Here is an 18,733-nt window from a genome sequence, read left to right as displayed (position 1 = left end):
GCTAGGTCTTTGGCTTGATTATCTTGAATTTTAATTTTATTTGGGAAATTATTCTTTTTGGTACCAATTGATACTTTGCAAGACTCATTTTTTAAGTTATAACAGAGAAATAGAATGTCAAAACAGGAATTTATTTCTTCTGCAGCCCATCTCTCATATAACAGGGAGGTCCAGGACTGCTGTACTGCTAGTCTTCATAAATACATTCAAGAAAGGAAACTATAAGATCATACTGTAAGTGGCAGTGTTCACATATATTAAGTATTATGGAAAGTGGTTTTGGTGTGTTTGTTCATTGATTTTTTTTTTCTTCTTGATTCTAGCTGGTTTTCATTATATGCTTGAACCAGAGCATTTGGACATTTTTCCGTCCCTCTAGTTTATGAATTACCTTACCACTCTGTCATGTTGTAGAACCTATGTACATGATTTTTCTAAATTATTTTCCCATTGACTTTTGGCAATTTGTGTAATGGGGAAATTAAGGCTCAGCCTGGGTTGTTTGGGGGAGACAAAAAGTCAGTCACATACTTAGAAAATTTTCAAACATAGTACATATTCTGTGCCCAGCATGCTCTTTCCTTTGGAAAGTTCATTATCAAAATGCACTTCTTTCCATGGGCAGCTTTATTTCCTATTACCTGTTTCGAGAGGACATGAAAATGTTGACCATTATCCTCAGCATAATAGCATAAGAAAATAAAAGGATTAATTGCTCAGGTCTTTTTAAAGAAACCCTAGTTCACAGCTCTTACAGAAAATAGGACGTACTGACTGACCAGATGTAAGGTCTCAGGGTTGAGCCACAATAGATGACTAAAAATACTTTATTTTCTATTCCTTTTTGTTCTTCTACTGAGTTGAAAAATGGTCCTTTAGAAAAAGAATATCTTTATTTTACCTCATGATTTTGTATTACCTTTGTTCTGCCACATACCCATGCCTCTGAGTAAGCCAGTGAAGCAAGATTTGCTAGAAAGTTTTCTGGACTTCTTGTTCTTGATTAATTTCTTGCTACTCTTGAACAGCTAGACCCTACTTTGTTCAGTGTTGGAGTATTTAATCTGTTTTTCTGGTTCAATTCTTGCTGACATATTTTCTTGCAAAAGTCTTTGGTTTGAGAAAAACAGTTCAATGTATGTTCTTCTTGTAGAAAACTAAGGATCAAACATAGGTGACTATCTCAGAAGATGCTATTATTGCTAAGGAGAATGGTATTATTCATCTCTTGAAATAACAAAAAGAAAAACAAAAGCTATTTTAGTTCTCCTTTATTTCCAAAAAGGTTTTTCTCACTGTCTCTCTGTTGGAGGATGACTACAGCCAATGCATGGTTTTGATCAGAAAGAATGTGTTAGACTAGTAACTGTAGGTGCCGTATATGAATTTCATAAATATTTTACGGCCCTTTTTATATAATTCTGTGCTCTAGTTTTCGCATATTCCATATGTTTAATTTTAGGGAGCATTTAAAGATAAATAGTAAACTGATTTAGTCAGGAATATGAGAAGTAAAAGGTTATTCATCCTGTAAATGCTGTTGCCATTTTCTGTGCCATCTAGCAAACAGATATACCTTGCTCAATATATGTTAGGAAAAAGTAAATGTAGAGTCAATGTTCCTTTTTTATGCTTATTCTGGTCTGTATTTTTTTCCCCTTTCCCTGTGATTCTATATTGTCTCCTTAATTAATCTCATGAGCATTTCTGGAAATGAAGTAGCACTGTCTTTTTTTTTGGTTGTTAAACTGGAGATCTGAAGTGTATAAATTCATATGTTGTTTTGACAGTCTTTGAGCTGATAAATCACTTAAATGAAAGATGGTTCAGTTTACTAAGATCTACTAATTGAGAAGAGAATCTTCAAGTATCTCTATATCACACTGTTTATTTTGTACCTTTGTTTAGTGCTTCAGTTTTCTGGAAGAACTCCCAGAATATCCAGAATGTTGCCAGACTCTGTGTTTATTTTAGAAAGAGTTCTGGTGTTTTTTACATGGAAACCTGTAAGAGTGAGGGAGGCAGTGATTTCTTTTGCTAGTATTCATGGAGATTTGCATGGGTGGTTTTCCTTTTTTTTTTTTTTTTTTTTTTCCTTTTTTTTTTAATCCATAGTGTTTAGACTTGGATGGTCAGTTCCTTTTCTTGTTCTTATTCTTAATGATGAAATATTGAAAATTTATCTAAAAATACAGTGACAATCTAGGGTTTCCTATAAAAAGGTAAAGAGGCTGAATTGGTTTATAACTTCACATTTACACTGTGCTGTTTCAGACTTGACTAACTCCTTTAGTCCTCAGATCTCTTGACTTCTGTGTAGTACTTGGAAATCAAAAAATGAATTTGACTGTTGTGTTTTTTCAAGAATTCAGAAAAAATAGGAGAGAGGAAATAGCAGTTTCTAACTATAGCTTGTCTAATTTGTTGCACTTAACATATGAGCCTTGACTCTTGACTGGAATAATAATTTCAAAATATAGAGCATAATTTTTAAGGAATTATATATTCTTTATATTTCTCTTGGAATATTTTCACATTATGGTAATTAAAATTATGCAAGTTAGTGCCATTTTTTTGATTGATTCCCATAGCCTAAATCTGTTGTAATCTGAGTATGGGTAAATCCCTAGCGACCAGATAATCTTTGAAAGGTTAAAACATCTCCTTCATAATTTCTAGTTCAAGATAAAGGCCCATTTTTATAGATGTTTTCATATAGTCAGTCTAGACAATCTAATTATCAAAATACATTTCTTACTTGTTTCCTATTATTTACTGAAACCAATAAGGTGCTTAAGATAGTGACAAACAATGACTTACTCTGTGTCTGTGTAATCACAATCATATTCTCATTAACAGCATAAATGCCTCTCTCTTCTTTCCCACTTCCCTTCTCTTTTCTCTCCCACTTCTTACACAAATGCCTTTCTGCATGGATGATGGATTAATTCTCCTGCTCTTTGTGAGTAGTGTGTCTCACAAAGCGTATGAGTAACTTCGTAGTATTGGCTTCTGTTCTGTTGTACTCTTAATGCTGTAAAAAAATCTCATAGCAGTAAGTAAAATTTTGGTTTCTTTTACTGAGTAAATTTTGTTGTCTCTTCAGTTGAGAAGCAAGTCAATGCCAATAATACTTCTGTTGCTAATATTTCTCTTTAAATATCCTCTCCTTCGAGCTTTCCATGTGTACAGCTCACATTGACTTCAGAGAGTGTCCTATAAATTCAGAAGTTTTGAATTTTGGACATTCAATGAGTGGAATAGACAGCATGTATGTCTCTTGTTATTTAAGTGAGGTGATGAAAATGGGAAAGCAACATTTGTCTGAAACTAGACCTCTTGTTTCCTTTTTCTACTGTTTTGGGTATTGCCACTTAGTCATTTCTAGAGGAGATAAATACCAAAACTTTGTTATGTTTTCCAATTTTCATTCTAGTCTTGCAGCTACTGATTTGCTGATATTTATCTCCTGAATATAATATTTGGGTTCTTTTCTGGTTGTCGTGCATATCACTGTTTCACTCTCCAGCAGGGATTTCCTATTACTGTAATGTGAAGGATTTCAGTGAGAAAAGTCTACAGAAGCAGTGAAATACCACAGAACACACTCTAGGGTCAGCTTTGGATGCTGTGATATTATAATGCCTAAAATTTTTCAATGTTCTTGCAACAAAGGGATTCTGATAACAAAATGGCAACAAGATTCCTGGTCCTGTATCTGAAGAGGATGAATAACTACGTAGTGACAATCAGAAGGCTTGCATATTAACTAAACTAGTCCAAAAGAAACACTAGGTACAGAGATGAACTCTTGCCCTTCTTGGGCAGTTGAGCACTTGATGCAACTACCTTAGATTCCCTGGCTCAGGCTCAGAACTTCAGTTCATCTTCTGAGAATGATAACCTGAATAAACATTTAAAATTTTAAATTATGTTTTACAGGGCATATGCCTGTCATTATTGTCCACCATTTGCCTATTAAATAATTAAAATAGCATTTGTCAAGAGCCAGGAAGCCACAAATCTGTACCCAGTTCATGGAGTTTGAAGTTGCACTTGCAGTTTCCCAGAAATATACCTTAGTAAGTTGGTTAAAAGTCTAGTTTAGGCTTAGAAATCCTCTTCCCTTTATCTTGAGAATGAACTGCAATACATCCTGAAATATGAAACCTGGAAAGATGGTGACAGCATGTAAGAGGAAGTCTGACTCTATCTGTATAAATGCAACATCCAGCCTAGAACATAGATTGTGCCTGTATATGTTTCCGGTCTGATAATTTTAATTTGGTTTTGAAAAATAGAGAGGGTGCTTCTCTGTGCCAGATTGTCTTATGAAGACCAAATTACTGAAATACTATCTGCTGACTATTGTTATAGAAAAAGTAGACTTCTCTTTTGCACAAATAATCCTATATAGTAATAAATTCCGTGCCCAAAACCTTTTAAAATCTAGTCTTCTGAAGAGAGCAGGTTTTGTCTTTTCAGTTATGAGATAGCAGAAGAGCAAAAGGTTACAAAATTAATGAGAAAAAGAAAAGATTACTTCTTAGATGCTTTTAATTCTGGAACGCTTCCTTAACATGTACCAGTATGTTCAGATATGCTGTTGTAGAATCTACAGTATCAAATCCAGATTTAATTAATCAGAACAAAAGTACAGTCCAAATGCATGGACCTTGGAGAAAAATAGTCTATTATTATGAGACATCTTGGTGCATTTTATATGGTATCTGACATGCCACTTTGCAGAGTTGTCTAATGGCTTGCAAAATTTTTTCTTCTCTTAAAAATGTTATTTCCAGGTTGGATGAGTTAATTGAAGCATTTCTCAAAGATAATGATGCTGATAGCTCTCTGGATGTTGGTGCTGACATGCGCAAGATCAAGTATTGCTTCGTTCATATGAAGGTATTTTTTTTTTAAACAGAGATGAAAGTACAGCTGTCACTCTGAAAATAACTTTGAGATATTCATGGTTGAAAAGTGTTAAAAGAAATGTGTTGCAGTGGAGAGGTAGTGGAAAAGGGTAAAACAATTGAACTTTAAAGTGTGTGGGGGACTCATAAGAGATTTAAATTTACCTGTGAAAATTCAGCAGCATTTTGTGGAAACATCAGCAAGGATCCCAACATGCAGTAAATTGTAAGATAGCATTTTAAGTTACTGGAATCAAGACAAGGTGTTTTTATATGATGATCCCATCTGTATTTTCAGCGTTACTGAGGCTTTATTTTGGACAAATTATCTTGAAAGAGGTAAAAATGTAAATTAAAAACACTATATCCCTTTATCTGTTAGACTAATTCTTCTGAAGACATTGCAAGACATTCTGTTCTGAATCACTGAGAAAACTATACACTTGATGATTGTGAAATTATAGAAGATAATACTTTTCTGTATTTTGGGATTTAGTTTTTCCAATAAATTATTCTGTACATTCCTGATCTTAATTTATTGTCCTTAAATAATAAGTTTTTAATTGTATTTTGAATACCGAAGCTTCTGTGACACTAGTGTATACTGGAGTTTATGTGTAGAAAGAGTAAAAGAAACTGCACCCTTGCTAATGAAGATTAAAAAATACAATTTGTTTCATACTTGATACAATGGATATAATTTGACAGTCAACTGTGGCATGATTTTTTTCTCTCAAGTGTGTAGAAATGTTTTACCTTTCTTACTATAGCTGGACTCTCTCACAATAGAATACAGAGATGGAGGGAAAGTTAAAGGGGTGTGATTTTTTTTTTGTTTCTCCTAATAGCAAATTATAAATCATCCAATGACTTCAGGTAAAAAACTGCTCTCACAAGACATCTCTGAAGAAAAAAACAGTAATGAAGAAGTGGAAAAATTGAAAGGACTTCTGCAGCAAAGAGACAATGAAATCAGTATCCTTTGTGAGAAAAAGTATTATTTGGGTTTGAGATGATCTGACTTGCTACCATTATTCTTTGTGTGAGAGAGGTTGTACTGTGTTCAAGGAAATACTCAATTCCCAGCTTTTATATGACAGAACTTCTGCTTTGCCCCTGCTTCTCTTTCCAATTTTACCAAAATCAAAATCCGCGATCCAACCATCATTTAGCTTTAGAATGGTTCAGCCAATAACCAAATCCTGTGGATCCAGCCACACCTAAAACATTCTCCTCAAGAAAATTAAACTACCTTTTAGAGGGGAAAACTCCGATGCTATATAAAGACCAATGTATTACCTTACAAAGAATAGAATTTCTTGTAAGTGTTATTTTTAGCCAAACAAAGTGTTGCTTTGGGGACTACTGGGCAATTTGCCCTTAGAACAAATATAAAACTTATACTTTTTACATTTAAATTTAAAGCTTTTTGCACATAAAAGTGCTAAACTGCCCAGACATATTTTGTCCATTTAACTGTCACACAGGAAACACGAGTAGCTGCAATGCAGTACAATGGGTGGGAGGTATTTTTAGCAGGTTGACAGACTTGTGGGCTGCAAACCGCAGACACTGGGACCCCAGCTTTGTGGCTACTCAGTGGGGAAAGTTTGTAATGCAGCAGAGAAATTAAAATATTGGGTTTTTGAATGTAAAGTTAACAGGGGTTTTTTCACAGTTATAAGTAAAGAACAAACTCACTTGCATTCTTTGTGCTTAACAATTCCAGCTCAATTTTATATGTCAAATGTGAATGGCATTTTTCACTGGCATGTAGCATGTTACCTGTCTGAACTGAGGTGGCCAGAAAGCTTTCCTATTTCTGCTGTCACAGATTATAAGATTTTGTTTTTCCAAGGTGCAGTTTCAAATAGCTGTAGCTAAAACACTGACTCATTTCTTTCAAAAAATTCTTCCGTTTTTTAATGTAAATTTTAATATCTGAAATCCCAGAAACATTTCCTCCTTTAATAAATTATTTCATTAGTATGAGGGAAAAAAGCAAAAGATTTCTATCAAATGCACTTGTGCTCAACAGATTTATACATCTTTGCTCACAGAAGTAAAAAAAAGAAACTTGTGTAAACCCATGTAAAAGTTAAATGGAAGGAATATAGGAAGACTTTGAAGACAATATTGATTTAGGGAGTCTTCAGTGGCTGTGTGACAGTACATCATCACTAGAACCTTAATAACACATCTAATGTGATGAAGTGGTGGGTATATGGAAGCTGTTGAATAAACTATGAGTTCCTTCTTGCCTACAGTAGCTAGAAGCTATCATAAAAACTGAATTGGAAAGTGTTTTATTATTATTACCTACTCCAGTTAATAATATTCCCCAAAGACTACTAAAATTTTCTGCAGTTCGTTAAGAAGATTAATTAGAATTAAAAAGAATAGCATATAAAAAAAAGTATATCAAAGGATTTCAGTGTTCCCAACTGAATGCATGCAGAATTTCCATTATATGTCCTCTAAAGGCTGTTAGGCAAAATGTATTTATATCTAATATACTTCCAGTAAATTCACAGTGTTATTATAATAAATTTCTTGAAAACTTTTTATGAATTTTAGTAAACCTTTTGTGAAAAGCTTACAGATGGGATACACTTGCAAGGCCACCTGTAAATTAAGTGGGTTTCTCTTTTGTTTGCAAGTCGTTTTTATTACAGAATTAAAAAAATAAAAAGGAACTACTGAATGGCAATAAGATCCTGTTTTTCTGTAAATGGAGTTTGTCAGGAGTTGATGGAATGGGATCAGCAATTATGGTGAATGTGTGATTTTGTTATTGTTTTAGTAAGAATTAATCTCCTGTTTGGAAAAACTGAGGTAGATGAAAATAATTGCAAAGAATATGTCCAACTTTAATTTCGTTCACACATATGCTTCCATAATGTGAATAGTTTCATTTGGAAAAAAAGAAAGGCTTATGGACAAACAATGATGATCATTGCTTAAAATAAAATCCTTAATATGTTGCAGATATTCTGGTAACTATGCTAAAAAAAGAAAAAAAGAAAGCACAAGATGCTCTTTCACAGCTTAATGCCACCTCTGCTGGTTCTACAGTCTTGGAGCAGTCTCCTTACATGAGCTTGGAAGAAAGTCAGAGTCCATCTAGATGTTTTAGTCTGAAAGATGCAAAAGATTTCAGCTCTTCTGTTCCCAGACTACCTCTTCTTTCCAGAGCAACAGGTTAGTGTAATTAATTAAGTGAACAGTTATTGGATAATTCCAATATGGTTTACAGTATATCCTTCAAATGTGAACCAAAACAAGGAAGCTTTATTCTCAGTACCAGCCATGTTGTGCTAATTCTATAGCTACAGATGCAGGGTTTTAAATTTAAAGCCTCAAAGGTGCTGATGGCTTTTACAAATTTAGGTACTCTCTTGAACAGCCCCATGGAACCATAGTATAAATTCAGTTGCAGGCCCTTGATTCTTTCAGTCAATTCACAGGAAAAAAGTGGGGGCTTGAGCATAATTCATTAAGAACTATAAGGAAAAAATAATTCCCCCTGGAAGATTGATATAAATTTATCTGTATAAGTGATACAAAAGGATTTAAGTTCATGTTTAAATGATTGTAGAAGCAACTCAAACAATTGAAATAACATTGACCAATTAGCCTGGATTGCATAAGAAGGGCAGTTTTTATAGTGGTTATTTGAAAATGGCAAAGTGATGAGCATTGCAGTTTTCTTTCCTAACATCATTTAAGCTGGTTATTTATGAAAGTAAGTAACAATATTCTTGCAAGCTGTTCACTTCAAAATCCATAATAACTAGATAGATTTTTCTTGCATGATTTCACGTTTTTTTCATCTTCTAGTTGAATTGTTCAAATAAAAAGATTTTTTGGTGTCAGCAGGTTCTAGAAGTGCTTATGTTTTTGTTAGTAAAGAACATGCCTCATCCAATATTGTCACATATGACTGTTACATATTCATTATTTGTGTTTCTGTATACTTCTTATGTATTTTGGGGGACAGCTAGCTGAAAGAAGAATTTTCAGTGTGAAACTCAGACATGGCAGCTGCCAAGTAGAAACTTAGATTTTGCTAGAGTACTAGTGGGAATGGAGTTCTTAAATTATTTAAGTTTCCCAATTATCCTCTAAAATTGCATTGCAATTGACCCAGTCAGTTGTCACACTTGTTATTTTGTTTCAGTTTCTCAGCTACTGAGGAATTCCCTTTGCCTTCTACTTTTCCTATTTACCATGCTTCTTCTCATTTTATAGGAAGAATTTATTTGATTTGGTGTCACAATAGTATAAACTAAATATAATCATGTCTTTATAACACAAAGCTTTTCATTACCTCAGAAATATGCTAGCAGATAATAGCTATATTTCATCAACAAAGCTAGAATAATTACATCTTTTATACAGTGTCATTTATTCTTCAGTGTTTAAAGAAAAACCCTCATAAGCAGTAGCAAATACTTAGTATTGATCAATGCATTCCCTTTTTGCAAACATTTGTGCAGGTATGTTCATAGGAGTTTTCTTTGAATCTAAAGTAGGCACCAGCGTGTCAGCTCAAATGGACTGGATTGTAGAGCATTATTGCTTGCTCTCTGCACTGGCAGTGCCAGGTTGGATGGGGCCCTGAGCAGCTTGGTCTAGTGGAAGATGTCCCTGCTTTTGGCCAGGGGGTTGGAACTCAATTGTCTTCAAGGACCCTTTCAACCCAAACTGTTTTGTGGTCCTTTGCTAAGTTTGGATGAGGCATCATTCTCACTCGAGCACAGAGCCTCATTTTTCATCTATTGAAAGCCTGAAAATTATGTTCATCAGTATAAGAATTCACTAAAGTTTGTGAAAAGGCTTAGGCCTGAGCAAGGTTCAAACTCCAAGGCAGAAGCTTTAGTGAAATATTAAAGTTGTTCTTCATCATTTAAACCCTTTGCATACTTTGCATCATTTATGAAGATTTCAATTTGCGGTATGAAGGCTATATGTTATGTTAATTATCTGAACAATCTAGCTTACTTTATTTAATTCTGTACCCTTAAACCTGCCATCAGCCTGATTTAATGCAATATAGCATGACATTTCTAGTGTCTCTAATGTTTATTCCATTTTCCTGTCTCATTTCCTTATCCTGAAAATTAAATTAGGAAATCAAAAGAAAGTATAAGGAAAAGAAAACTTAGTTTAAAAAAAACAGTTGTTTGAACCTCTATCTAATAATTGGTTTAAATATATATATTTTTTTTTCTTTATTTAGAACCGTTCATTTATTTTGCAGTTGATTTATTATGTAGCTGCAACATTTACTTGCACAGAAACAGATCTTTACCATTTGGTGATAGAAGACAGAATAATATTCTTACCATTTTTTTCCCTATATGATCTAGGACCATATCTACTTTGAAAGATATGGGTGACCATGTTTCTTGTCTATCCTATCCAGACACTGCTTTAAGTGAAAGGAGAAAGGCAGTCATACTATTTCACTGCTGAGCTTGATGTAACAATCTGTGATAACAGGAAATTTATCTTGATCTCATTACAGCAGTAAAACAATTCCTGGTCTAAATTTGTCCCACAGCAGGCAGACTTTGAAGGTAAATGAATAGTGACTTCTACAGTGGTAAATATTTTACAGGTACAGCTGTAATTTATCTCTTTTTAAGCCCATCCTGCATTGAATGTGCATGATTTTTTCAGAAGAAACTGAGTGAACATAATGTATCTTCAAAGGTTTGACATATGGTAGTATTTACCTTCCTACACAGTCTGCCTTTTCCCACCACCTGCATGCCTGAAACTAAACAGAAGCATTTAATGGCTGTACAGACCTAAGGATTAACAAGGCCTAATACTCAGATTTGATTTCCATGTAGGTTTTTGTGCAACATTATATAACATTATCAGATGATAATACGAAGTTGCAAAGAGTTTATTCCATAGAATAATGGAATGTTTTGGGTTATATAAAGGTCCTTAAGAATTATCTAATTTCAAAGCCCCTGCCATGGACAGGAATGCCACTCACTAGATCAGCTTGCTCAGGGCCCATCCAAGCTGGCCTTGAATGCTTCCAGAGATGGGGCATCCACAATCTCTTGGGGAAACCTGTTCCAGTGCCTCACCACTCTCTGAGTAAAGAATTTCTTTCTAACATCTATTCTAAACACACTGTCTTTCAGTTTAAAACCATTGCGCTTTATTCTGTCACTACCTGTCCGTATAAAAAGTCCCTCTTCCCTGCTTTGTTAAGCCCCTTTAGGTAATGGAAGGATGCAGTGAGATCTCCCTGGATCCTTCTCTTCTTCATGCTGAACAACCATAGCTCTTTGCCTGTGTCTGATTTGGTGTTAAAATGTACTTTTTCTGAACAGGTATGTCTTTAGCTGCTTGTTAGAAATCATATCTGAAATAATGTCACTAGTAAAATATTGTTGAACATGAGGTTTGATTCCACTGGAGACCTAACTAAGAACAGCTGAAACTGGACATGTGGATCATTGGATCATTGCCTTGTATTGTGCTTTTCTCAATTGGTATCAGTCTCTGGATTAGGCTGTTCTTAATTGCTACAGCAAAAGAATATGCAGATGCAGTGTCCTAATAATGCCCTAGCTTTCTCTGCTGGTATTGGGTTACATAGCATTGAATTCTACATTAGTTAAAAATTATACCAGTTTTTATGCAGTCAGATTTCTTTTTCTTGGATCCCAGAAGACTTCTTTTAGGAAGGAGTGGTAGGTAGACAGGCTGCCTGGAAGCAGTGGAAGGCTGCCTGCTACTGTCATTTTGTTGTCAGATGGTGTAAGACTGAACTTTCAGTGAACAGACCAGAACTTATTATCTTAGTCCAAGTGTTACACCATGAAAGAAGATAACTTGCCTTTTAATACCCATCCTAATTCACAGAGAGCTCTAAATTATAAATCCATAACTACATGAGGGAGAGTGAGCAAAATAGTCTAACATAGTAGCTGCTGTTATTATTGCATCATAATATGTATCATGAATCTGAAACAAACATAACTGGGTATGAATTTAAATTATGTTTCAGATGAGCATTCCAAAAAATGCAAATATAAGTTATTGGCATAATAACCTGAGCTTTACAAATGCTTCAACAATTTTGCTTTTAATATAATCATTTTGTTCATCATAAAGTATCTAGTGCAGCTTTAATTGTGTTAGTAATTTATACCTTCAAGAGAGATAATTGTAGAACTACATGTAATCTTTCTTAGGAGTTGAGTCCTAATTAATAAATTAATCACTTCAGGATAAATCAGAGAATGAATGAATCTAGCAAAACAAGAAAAAAGCAGACTTCATCAGACAGTAGAGGGATAAATATTATGTTGTATTTTAGTTTTATTGTGTTATATCACTACTTCTGTCCAGAGAAGTCTTATTTTGAAATCAGTCACTGATTTCAAAGGCTGCTGCTTGCCTCTTAGGATAATTCTATCAGCATAAAAGACGTATGATACAGTTTTTGCTCCTGCTAGATTTGTTTTTCTTCTGAAATATAAACAGTTTGGTTGTCAGAAAACAGTGTGACTATTGTGACATTTAAAGAATACGGTAAATCCTAGTAAAAGGTTCAAACAGTTGTGCCTGCTAATGGATTTGAGAGTGATTATTATGTTCTCACCAATGATTTTGTTAGGATCATATTTTGACCAGTTTGAGCCATTTCCTTTTTCTTTCATTGAGAAGTCTTGATGTTTTTCTGAGACTTTTGTGAAGAATTTACCTCCTATGTATCCCACTCATGATTTAGGATCACTTCCTGCTTGACACTATGCAAACACCTATATAAAAAAAGTATTCCTGCTGAAGGGCTGACAAGCTGGCTTTGAAATGTAAGGTGAGAGATGGTTTCTATAAACAGATGATGCTTGTGAATAGCATGAAAGTAGTGATGATAACACACATACTACTACATATCTGAAAGATAAATATTTATCTTGTCTATTTTATGTATTTATGAAATAATTTGGGGAAAATGCTTCCTTCTATTGTTGAAAACCCACAGAAAGTTCCCTAATGGAAAGAACTGACTGAGGTTTTCCATTAGAATTTCTTCTCTGTCATTCAGTTCAGAAAAAAAGACCGGTCTCAAACCTTCAGAAAAATTAAATGCTTAGCAAACCCATATGTTTCTTGGAGAATTTTCTGTGTCCAGTAGTGCTTTGTGATATCTGGGGGCAGAGTCTTGGCACTGTGCTCATGACAGATCTTTTGTTAACAAATGCATGGAGTCATTTTATTGCTATTTGGCCAATAAAAGACCTCACTGATGCATTTAAGGCACTGTTCAAAATTACTGTTGATCTTTCTCATTAGTCATAAAAGAAAGTATGTTCTACATTTTCTGTTAAAGGTCCAGGAAAAAGTATATATTCCATTTACTCTCCAGCTGAACTTCTACCAACTCCTAGTAAGATGTAGTGCATATTTCATTGCTACTGTTAAATCTTTGTAACAGCTATTTAAAACAAGAGATGTTGTTTTGCTAATTTCTTAAGCATTAAATGTTTTCTATAATGTAAAGTGATTATTTGCTACAATATATTTGTCGTTATTGCCAAGTTTAAGGACCAAGCAGGATGTATCAGACTTCATTGCTTGATTTAGTTATTTTAAAAGTCTTCAAAATAAATTCAGCAAATGTTAACAGTCAGCATAAGTTTTTTTCAATTTTATTGAACTTTACTTCTGATAAGCTTAACAAATTTATTTTCTGGTATTTCAAGTTACCTGATAAAACATGTATTGCTAGAATTCAAATTTATGCCATAAGTATGAATGGCTGTCTATCACCAGTGACACACGTTTATAGCATGTAGTTGTGTAAGAATTTGTTTTGTCATGTGCTGTTATACATTTTGGTATCTATGTATTAACGATTACAGTTTTATCCCCTTTTTTTAATCTTGTGACATGAACACAAAGTAAAAATTAAAACTCATAGGAGTTTCTAAAACGGAATTACCTTCTTTAAATGTACAGTGACTGCAATAAATGCCAAACAGACTAACCTTGTGAATTTATAGGAGATTCAACTAGCTTCTGGGGCTTGCTCTTTAATGTGTTTAGGGTTGTTTTTTTTTTTCAAAATCTATTCTTTTATCTGGACTGCTTCCAAGAGCTTTATTTTGTCAGAATTCACGATGAGCCCACTGTGACTTTTGCTTGAGTGAGGATTTGAACTGAACTCACTGAGACTAGTGAACAGCAAAAAATGAACTGTGTTAAGGATTTTGAGACTCCAAAAACATCTCTGTAAGGAGCAATAGAGGACTATTCTTTGTGACAGAGAAATATAATTGCATGTTATAGGATTTAAAGTGAGCTCTTGCAATTGATATTCAGTGATAAAACCCTGTGTGTTATAATTTTTGTCATCTTAACTGTTTATAAATATGAACATAGGGTTATTTTTAGGAGATGGAGCCCAGATTTTCCTCTTTGGAGGTTGGTCCCCATTTGCAACTTCAAAGGCAAATTTTGTAAATCTTAAGGATTTAATAAGAGTGAGGAGCAGATCATTACAGTACTTTCACTAATTTTTCAGAGACACTAGAACTTACTTATATACTGAAAATGTTGTTATGTAAAACAACTTACGGCTTCTATTAACAGCTTTTTCTTTCTCTACATTTATTTGTTTTTACAAAACATTTTTGTTTTTTCTAAGGTTCTCATCATGTTGTTCTTTCCACTTCTCAAGTGGGAATCTCTTCTGATGTAGAACGTATGTTTGGAAGCTTGTTAAAGATGCTTTTGGCAGTTTTTACTGCCTTCCTCTTGTGTCTGTTTAGATGGGGAAACTTTCCAGTATTTTTATGCCAGTTTACTGTTCTCTTATCCAGATTTGTCTGCTAAATGTAACCTAGTGTTCCTTGGAAGTTCTTTGCTATTTCAAATCTTTTTTGGCTTCCTGTTTCATTGGCCATATTTTGGCTGTCTAAAAATACTATTGGGTCCTTCAAACTAACACCTTAAAGTTGTTTTGAGTTGTTTGGTTTTTTTTGGTTTTTTTTTTGGGGGGGGTTTTTTGGGTTTTTTTTTTTTTTGGTAGCAGAAGCTCCTCAACTCTCCATATTTTAGAGGTAAAATATGCTTCCGAAAATTTCTGTGTGATTCTTCTGCTTGAAGGGTGATCAAATTCCTTTATATATTGACTGTCAGGTTTGGCAAATACCTCTGTAAAACTTCTTCCATATTGTTGTTATGAACACCAATCCTGAGAGACCACTGTGCCTTTTAATAGAGCCACTACATGCACATTATGTATGCATATGGGTAATCAAAATACTAGAGAGTTCTTCTACTAGCTTACACTTTAGATATTTCTGTACAGATATTACTAATTCTGCTAAATAATATAATAGTCTAGAGTTCTGTCTCTCTTTTGTTTGTGTATTTCATCTGCTATAAGTTCAGGAAGATACTTTCAAAAGAACAACATTATGTTCACAGGTTATATTGTATTTAGGTTAATTTGCGAAAAATTAGACTATTATTGACACCTGTGTGAAAGGAAATTAATGGAAATGAGCTAACAACTAGAAATGGAGTGATACTTGGTTTTCCACACTTTACAGCAAGTTTGGTAGATTTTACTGCTAGATCTGGTAAAAGCTCTTACTGACTTTCGTTACAGGGCTGGTCTTACAAATCTCTGGCTGAGATGCTGTGCTGTAACCATCTACAAAGCTACACTGAAAACAGTCTTTGATCTTTTTGTTCATAGAGTCAAGTGGCAGCTGGTCTAAGAATTCCTTAAGGCAATTTTGGCATTTGAAATGATTACACAGAGCTATACAAAGAGCTGAAGTTGTTCTTTGTAAACCTGTACATATCAAAGATCCTTCACATGTAGGTAATTATGGCCATTTTCCTGTAGCAAAAGTTATGTGACTGAATAAAATATTTAGAAAAAAATATTTGTAAGCATTTAGCAGTAATTCCAGCTCTTCTTCAAATTGCTTGTATCTGACTTGAATGTACTGAATGGTGGAGTGGAGAATGATAAAGTTCTATCTACTTTTGTGTCCTATTACAGTGCACTCATGTTTAGTCTTCTCTCCCTTGATAGTTTCTCCGTTTTCCATTTTTCCTGGTATTATTCTTCCTAGAGGTGAGTCATTTGGTGATGATTGAGCAAAACATTTGCTGAAAGATTTTGTTGTTGTTGTTGTTGTTGCTGTTGCTAATGATACTCTGCTAAATACTCCCACAGATAACCCTATCATAATGTAAGCCTCTACCTGATTTTCAGCATACTTTTACTAAACACTCATTTAAATAAAATTACATTTCATCTTCTACTGTTTCCTAATCATCCAACTAGTGTCCAAGAATTTTCTATAACCAGTATTCTCAGTCTTTTATTTTATTGTGTCTTGAGCGTAATTATCTCAAGCCTTTTGTTTTGGTCACCTCATGGCCCTTGAACTGCTGCTGCATGTTCATGTTACTTAACTTGCTTATGGTTACTATCTTAGCTGTTATAATGTTTATTATAACCCTGTAATTCCTTAAAATAAAGATCATCATAGACACAACATTCTGAAGTTCATCTCTAGGCAAAACTAATACAGACATGTAACCTGAAAATCTCATGCTGTTAATATCAGATGCTGTGTTTGAAGGCTTCTGCAATTTATTTTATTATGTGTATTATAGTGTCACTATTGCTTTCTGCTGCCATTTTAGGCTTTCTAATAACTAGATATAAAAGCCTTTGAGAATATCAGTTTATTATGCTGGAAGTCACAATAAACGTTCCCAAAAATCTAAATGGAGAGATTAACTTCTTTAATATTTATGTTATATATTTGAAGCACAAGTCTTATGAGGAGAGGCTGAGGGATCTGAGGTTATTTAGCCTGGAGAAAAGGAGGTTCAGGGTGGACCTTATTGCTCTCTACAACTACTTGAAAAGAGATGGTAATGAGGTGGGGTCAACCTCTTCTCCCAGGTAAAAGGTGACAGGACAAGGGAAAATGGCCTCAAGTTGTGGCAGCAGAGGTTTAGATGGTCTATAAGGAAAAAAAAATACTCATAAAGGGTTGTAGAACATAGGAACAAGTTGGCCAGGGGAGTGGTGGAGTCATCATCCCTGGAAGTGTTCAAAAATATGTGGATATGGCAGTTGGATATGGTGTAGCGGTGAACACGGTGGTGGTGCTGGGTTGACAGTTGGACTTAGAGATCTTGATCTTGGACTTGGATGGCCTTAGAGATCTTTTCCAACCGTAACAATTCTATGTATTTATGATTTGCATTCTATTTTAGGAAGACACTGGCAGGTTTTTTCCCTTATTCTTTAACAGAAATCAAAACAGTTTCTCCATATATATATGTCACAATAATACTGAGAATAAAAGAGGATATGTTCCTATGTCAATGCCAAAACAGGCAGGAGCACCAATTCCTGGGCATAAAAGTGCTGGAAATACCTGCATCTGTTCCAAAGCCAGATAATTTGCAGGAAGGGTAAAAACCCCGCATAAATTGCTGATTGATAACTTGTGGCTCAGTTTGGGGTTTTTCTTGATGTCTGTCACTTAGTGTTTAGATGAAGTGCAAAAGCACACTATTTAATATTTCTTCCAGTTTTTATTTGTCATCATGATTCTGTATATGTATGTGGCTAATTCCCTTCTGGTTTCTGATGTGTCATATGTATATTAAAAATGATAGGTATTTAGAAATTTATAGCTCAGTCTTTTGCACACTTGTTTTCTGGACACAACAATTTCTGCCCCACATCAAGGCCTGATGATCAAAACATCCACATGGCTGAAAGAGGATAATTTAAGGTAAATAATCTCCCACTCTTGTGGGGAATCACAGGTTTGAGGACATAGTCTGTAAAGTTAAGTTAATCAGAAAAAGGTAAGTGCTTAGAAAAACAGGGTCAAGGCAGTCATAAGGTTCATTGTATGATTGCTTGACCAAGCAGGATTTATTGTCAGGGCTTCTGTAAGCAGCTAATGGTGTTTTGATCTCTGAAGAAGTACAGGTAGGCCTATTGTTAGTTCCTTGTGATGTCAGTTGGACCTAATCATGTCAAACACTCATGTAAGTTTTTGATACTCTGTGAATTAGAACTTTAATCTCTTTATCTTTACTGTTTGAAGAGGCAATTTTCAGTCCAGAGAATCTCTTTCCCATGTCTAACTTCCCTTGTAAATGATTGCAGGTTGCTCCCATATGTTGCTCTTAGATATGACTATGAGTGATTTAATGGTGAATAAAACTGCATACAAAAATCAAGGTATTTTTCAAAGTTAAAAAAAAAAACCAACAAAATTAAAAAAAAATGAATTTGGTATAAAGAGTATCTGCTTGTCTGTTAAATAGAAATTATCTCTGCATATATGTAATGTCACAGTTCTACAATATTTCTCAAATTAAGCCTTTGGCCTAGAAGTGTTAGTCACTTGGGACCTGCCTTGTTAAGAAACTCTGCTGGAAGTTGTATCTATTACAAAAGGGAAGATTGTGGTCAGGCCATTGTTTCAGAAATGTCTTCACTGTTGGCATCTGCATGAGGTGCCCCAGAGTTTTCTTGTTTTCCACACTGTTAAAAGTCTGATTTTCTCCAGATTTTTAAAAAGAAGGAATAGATTGAAGCGTGCCAGCCATGAGAGGAGATGTACATTTTTATATTCCTATGACTGAACTTGCTAACTGTAGCTCTTAATATTAACTCATTGCATTTGTATTTAGGGCAAGAAAGCTAGGGTAAATTGAGTCATGTCTTGAACTTCTTGAGTAAAATAACTTTAATACTGGGTTGAAAATTTCTATGATAA

The 18,733-nt window shown here is 34.3% G+C and overlaps 1 protein-coding gene across 1 annotated transcript in view; it reads left to right on the top strand.

Annotated features, from left to right (window-relative positions):
* The window catches only part of KIF6 (kinesin family member 6), a 150,720-nt gene that overhangs the window by 55,933 nt on the left and 76,054 nt on the right, over nucleotides 1–18,733 (top strand). The window contains 3 exon segments of the mRNA XM_066316033.1: nucleotides 4,803–4,908; nucleotides 5,765–5,891; nucleotides 7,905–8,117. Of these exon segments, the coding sequence (XP_066172130.1) occupies nucleotides 4,803–4,908; nucleotides 5,765–5,891; nucleotides 7,905–8,117 (446 nt within the window).

This window comes from Sylvia atricapilla, chromosome 3 (assembly GCF_009819655.1).
Source record: "Sylvia atricapilla isolate bSylAtr1 chromosome 3, bSylAtr1.pri, whole genome shotgun sequence".
Classification (NCBI taxonomy): domain Eukaryota; kingdom Metazoa; phylum Chordata; class Aves; order Passeriformes; family Sylviidae; genus Sylvia; species Sylvia atricapilla.
This window is presented reverse-complemented; position numbering and strand designations above follow the sequence as displayed.